This window comes from Xyrauchen texanus, chromosome 39 (assembly GCF_025860055.1).
Source record: "Xyrauchen texanus isolate HMW12.3.18 chromosome 39, RBS_HiC_50CHRs, whole genome shotgun sequence".
NCBI lineage: Eukaryota > Metazoa > Chordata > Actinopteri > Cypriniformes > Catostomidae > Xyrauchen > Xyrauchen texanus.
The window spans coordinates 35154692-35159691 of record NC_068314.1 but is presented as its reverse complement, the minus strand read 5'-3'; the positions used below and the strand labels follow the sequence as shown (position 1 = coordinate 35159691).

General features: G+C 38.2%; 1 protein-coding gene across 1 annotated transcript in view; it reads right to left on the bottom strand.

The window, feature by feature from the left end:
• LOC127632797 (voltage-dependent P/Q-type calcium channel subunit alpha-1A-like) overlaps positions 1 to 4994 on the bottom strand; it is a 132602-nt gene extending 127608 nt beyond the window's left edge. The window contains exons 1-2 of the mRNA XM_052111570.1: positions 4558 to 4994; positions 3107 to 3246 (exon numbers count right to left, since the gene is read on the bottom strand). Coding sequence (XP_051967530.1) covers positions 3107 to 3246; positions 4558 to 4650 — 233 coding nt within the window. The 5' untranslated portion in view covers positions 4651 to 4994. The remainder of the gene's footprint in view (positions 1 to 3106; positions 3247 to 4557) is intronic.
• Between the last annotated feature and the right edge of the window lie 6 nt (positions 4995 to 5000).

Sequence of the window (5000 nt, the reverse complement as noted above, 5' to 3'; positions counted from 1 at the left end):
TCCGTCTTGCCACGTTTTGTCTTTTTTTTCTCATAATTTCTTCTCTCCTCGACTTGTTCCATCTTGTCTCATTTTGTCTTTTCGCGATTCATTTTTTTTTACTCATTTCATCTCTTCTCTACTAATTTAGTTTAGTCTCATTCCAACTCTTCTCATCTCATCTTGTTTAGACTTGTCACGTTTCATGTTGTCATAGTTCTCTCATGTCATTTCATCTCTTCTCTCCTTGTTTCATCTCTTTTGTCTATTCTCATCTCTTTTCTTCTCTTCTCGACTCAATTAGTCTTTTCTTGTTTTGTCTCTTCTCAACTCATTTTGTTTCATCTAGTCTCGTTTCATCTCTTCTCTCTTTGTTACATCACTTTGTCTCATTTTGTCTATTCTCTTCTCTTTGGGACTTGTTTCATCTCTTCTTAACTCAATTCCTTTTGTCTAGCCTTGTTTCGTCTCTTTTATTCTCATCTTTTCATCTCTTCTCTCCTCGTTCCATCTTGTCTCATTTGGTCTTTTCTCAATTTGTTTCGTTTTTACTTGTTTCATCTCTTTTCTCCTTGTTTAGTCACTTTTGTCTATTCTCTTCTCTTTTCTTCTATTCGACTTGTTTTGTCTTCTCTCGTAGCGTCTCTCCTCTACTTGTTTCATGTTGCCCTCCTTAATCTATTCTCAACCTGTTTTGTCCAATTTCCTCTCTTCTCATTTAGTTTCTTCTCAATTTTTGGCATTTGCTTTGTTTCTTTTTGTCTTGTCTCATTTCGTCTCTTCTCTTCTCGACTCAATTTGTCTTTTCATGTTTTGTCTCTTCTCAACTCATTTAGTTTCAACTTGTCTCATTTCATATCTTGTTTCATCTCTTCTCGACTCGATTCCTTTTGTCTAGCCTCGTTTTGTCACTTTTATTCTCATCTTTTCATCTCTTCTCTCCTCGTTCCATCTTGTCTCATTTGGTCTTTTCTCAATTTGTTTCGTTTTTCGTTTCTTTTCTTCTCTTCTCGACTTGTTCCATCTTGTCTCATTTTGTCTTTTCTCGATTCATTTTGTTTTGACTCATTTCATCTCTTCTCATCTCATCTTGTTTCGACTTATCACGTTTTGTCTCTTATCTTCTCTTCTCATTTGTATTCTCTTCTGTTCTCGTTTCATCTTTTCTCATTTTGTCTTTTCTCAATTTGTTTCATTTTTACTTGTTTCATCTCTTCCCTTCTCGACTCATTTAGTTTTGACTTGTTTAGTCTCTTCTCATTTCGATTTGTATCATCTACTCTTGTTTCATTTCTTCTCTTCGACACATTTCATCTTGTCTCATTTCATCTTGTCTCATTTCATCTCTTCTCTCCTTGTTACATCACTTTGTCTCATTTTGTCTGTTCTCTTCTCTTCGGGACTTGTTTCATCTCTTCTCGATTCGATTCCTTTTGTCTAGCCTCGTTTTGTCTCTTTTATTCTCATCTTTTCTTCTTATCGACTTGTTCCATCTTGTCTTATTTTGTCTTTTCTCGATTTGTTTTGTTTTTACTTGTTTCATCTTTTCTAAACTAATTTCGTTTAGTCTCATTTAATTTCTGCTCATCTCATCTTGTTTCGACTTGTCACGTTTAATCTCGTATCTTCTCTTCTAATTTTTTCTCTCTTCCCTTCTCGTTCCATCTTGTCTCATTTAGTCTTTTCTCGATTTGTTTCGTTTTTACTAGTTTCATCTCTTCTCTCCTTGTTTCGTTTTCTTGTTTTGTCTCTTCTCAACTCATTTTGTTTCATCTTGTCTCGTTACAACACTTTGTCTCATTTTGTCTGTTCTCTTCTCTTCGGGACTTGTTTCATCTCTTCTTGACTCAATTCCTTTTGTTAGCCTCGTTTCGTCTCTTTTATTCTCATCTTTTCTTCTCTTCTCGTTCCATCTTGTCTCATTAGGTCTTTTCTCGATTCTCTTCTCTCGTTGTTTTGTCTCTTTTGTCTATACCCTTCTCTTTTCTTCTATTCTCGTACTTGATTCATGTTGCCCTCCTTATTCTATTCTCAAACTGTTTTCTTTTTTCAATTTCCTCTCTTCTCGTTTAGTTTCTTCTCAATTTTTTGCATTTGTTTTGTTTCATTTTGTCTTGTCTCGTTTCATCTCATCTTTTCTCAACTCAGTTGGTCTTTTATTGTTGTCTCTTCTCAACTCATTTTTATTCATCTTGTCTCGTTTGCCTCTTCTCAACTAATTCCATCTTATCTTTTTTAATTCTTCTCTTCAACACATTTCATCTTGTATCATTTCGTCTTGTGTCGTTTCATTTCTTCTCATCTCATCTCATTCCTTCTCTTCTCATTTAGTGTTGTCTTGTCTCATGTTGTTTCTTCTTTTCATCTCATTTTGCTTTGTTCTCTTCTCTTTTTAACTCTTCTCTTCACCTTTAATGTTATCTCTTCTCTTCTCCTTTTATCTCGTCTCATTTCATCTCTTCTATTTGCTATACTTTCCACATCAACACCTTCTCCCTTCTCGCTCTGTTTCTCTCTTTCTCTGCCTCTCTAGCTCTCATTTTCCAATATTCCAAAGCCCACGGGAATAGAGAAACGGAGTAACATGGCCCTGCCTTCCTTAGCTCTGCAATACTACAACACTCTCCCCCACACACCGTCTCTCTCTCTGTGTATCTCTCTGCTGCCTCCCTGTGAGGTGACATTTCAGACATGGCCTGATGGTTGCTCCCTACAGTGCTGCTGTGATCTGCCCTGTGTATAAGAATGCACTCATGTGTATGTGTGTGCTCATTAAGGCATAAGGGAGCCTATGTCCAAGTAGACCTCCACTGTGTACATAGCCTTGCTTCACACAAAGAGTTCAGGAAGTGCTGTGTTTTTCGCTGGGCCTTTTTAGTGGCTAACTGATCAGATCAGGACCGATCCTATATTTTTAAGCATTTATGTAAGTGATAGATCAGCCAACTATCACAAAATAAACCCCAACAAGGTGATCTTGTTTCATCCTGAAAAGTGGTTTATTTTGTGGTCATAACTTGCTGACTGTACATTATGTCACTGATTACACTACTTATTTTGGTCCCTGTGTGCAAATAAGAACAGTGAATCTGACACCAGTGTGTGTGTGTGTGTTTGTATAACTCACCCCGTGAGCACCACCACAAAGTCCATCACGTTCCAGCCGTTTCTCAGGTAGGATCCCTTGTGAAAGGCGAATCCCAGTGCCAGAATCTTGATGCCCGACTCAAAACAGAAAATAGCAATAAAATACGGCTCTGTGTCATCCTGTGAGAAAGAGGAAATCGTGGATAGGAGCATTAGTGAGGACATTTATTAATTAAACATTTAGACAGAGCTTGTGTTTTTATGGGTATCAAAGTGGGTACAAATTGTGGTCTTGTGTTACAGTGGCTTTGTTCATACAGTGTTTGGGATCAGAAGTTTCGGAGTCAGTTTTCCTAATGGGACAGTGCTTTATGTATAAGGGTGTTTCTTCAACTTCAGGGACTTTTAGTAAAATCCAGTTAAAACATTCTTACTAAACATAACTCATATTTTACCATATTTTGACTCTTTCGTCAACTAGTTGAACAAGTACACTAACTTTTGAATTAACTTTATTAGGGGCACATTTTTTGGGTGTGGTGGAAATGATGCCCCAACTGTGGGACGGTCGTAATTTTAGAAACAATTATATATATATATGGTTTATGTTTATTTCACTCTTTGTTTAGATGATCATAGTTTTAAACATGCAGTAAGTTGGATTTTCATAGTCTATACATTGATTAAAAAATAAATTCCTGGGACATGTTGCCCGAAGTTGAAGAAGCACCCATATATTGTTGTTCCAAATTCTGCTGATAGGAAATATTATCTAGCTGGCTAACATGTGTGTTACATTTACATTATAGATCTTAAAGTTTCATTAAAGCAGTTTAATTTCAGCTACTACTGCAAATGAAAGCCTTACTGTGACAGGACGGAGGGCGGGGCCAGGTCGGGATTCTGCACACCCGGTCCCTTATCAGGCTAATCAAGCCTCCGAGAGGGATAAAGGCTGACTGCGGAGGGTGGTGTGACGAGAGAGGGATCGTTTATGGTCAGCTGACCGTCTTGTGTGTGTTTGTGTCTTTGGCTTCAGTTTTACATTAAACTGTTCATATTGTCAAGCCGGTTCTCGACTCCTCCTTTCCCTTAAATCCCTTTACACTGGTGCCGAAACCAAAGACACAAACACTCACATGACGGTCAGCTGACCGAAAACGACTCTCTCTCTCTCTCTCTCTCTCTCTCTCTCTCTCTCTCACCACCCTCCGCAGTTGGCCTTTATCCCTCTCGGAGGCTTGATTAGCCTGATAAGGGACCGGGTGTGTAGAATCACGACCCAGCTCCGCCCTCCGCCCTGTCACACTTTCATTTTGTTTATGAATATGCATAAATAGACAGTATACATATATATATATACTGGATGTGTATTTGTAAACACATGCATACTTTAAGTGTGTATGCTTGTGTGTTTGTGTGTGTGTGTGTGTGTGTGTGTGTGTGTGTGTGTGTGTGTGTGTGTGTGTGTGTGTGTGTGTTGTACTTTACCAATCGTTCTGACAGTGGAGTTTTGTCTCCCTCTGGTAAGTGTTGTTCTAGAGCCAGTACGATGCAGTTGGCAATGATGGTGGTCAAAATCATCCACTCAAACGGAGTGAGCAGAAAAGTTAAGGTAAATCACACCTGACACACCACCACAAACATTGCATAATTCCAGATAAAAAGTCGTTTTTCCCATTCTATTACAATCACAATGCATTCTGTAATCATAATTTATCACAATATATTATAATTATTCTACAACAATATTAAGAGACAGAAATTGTATGTTTATTCAGCTTCCAGGGTTCAGATAAACCGTGTGTATTCATGTGTGAGGGATTCGGAGCTGCAGGCCTGAGTTCACACACATACACGCAAAAATAAACACACACACCACATAGAGGGCTGCAGGGCCGTATTAAACAGATGAGTGCGGACAGATTCAACCT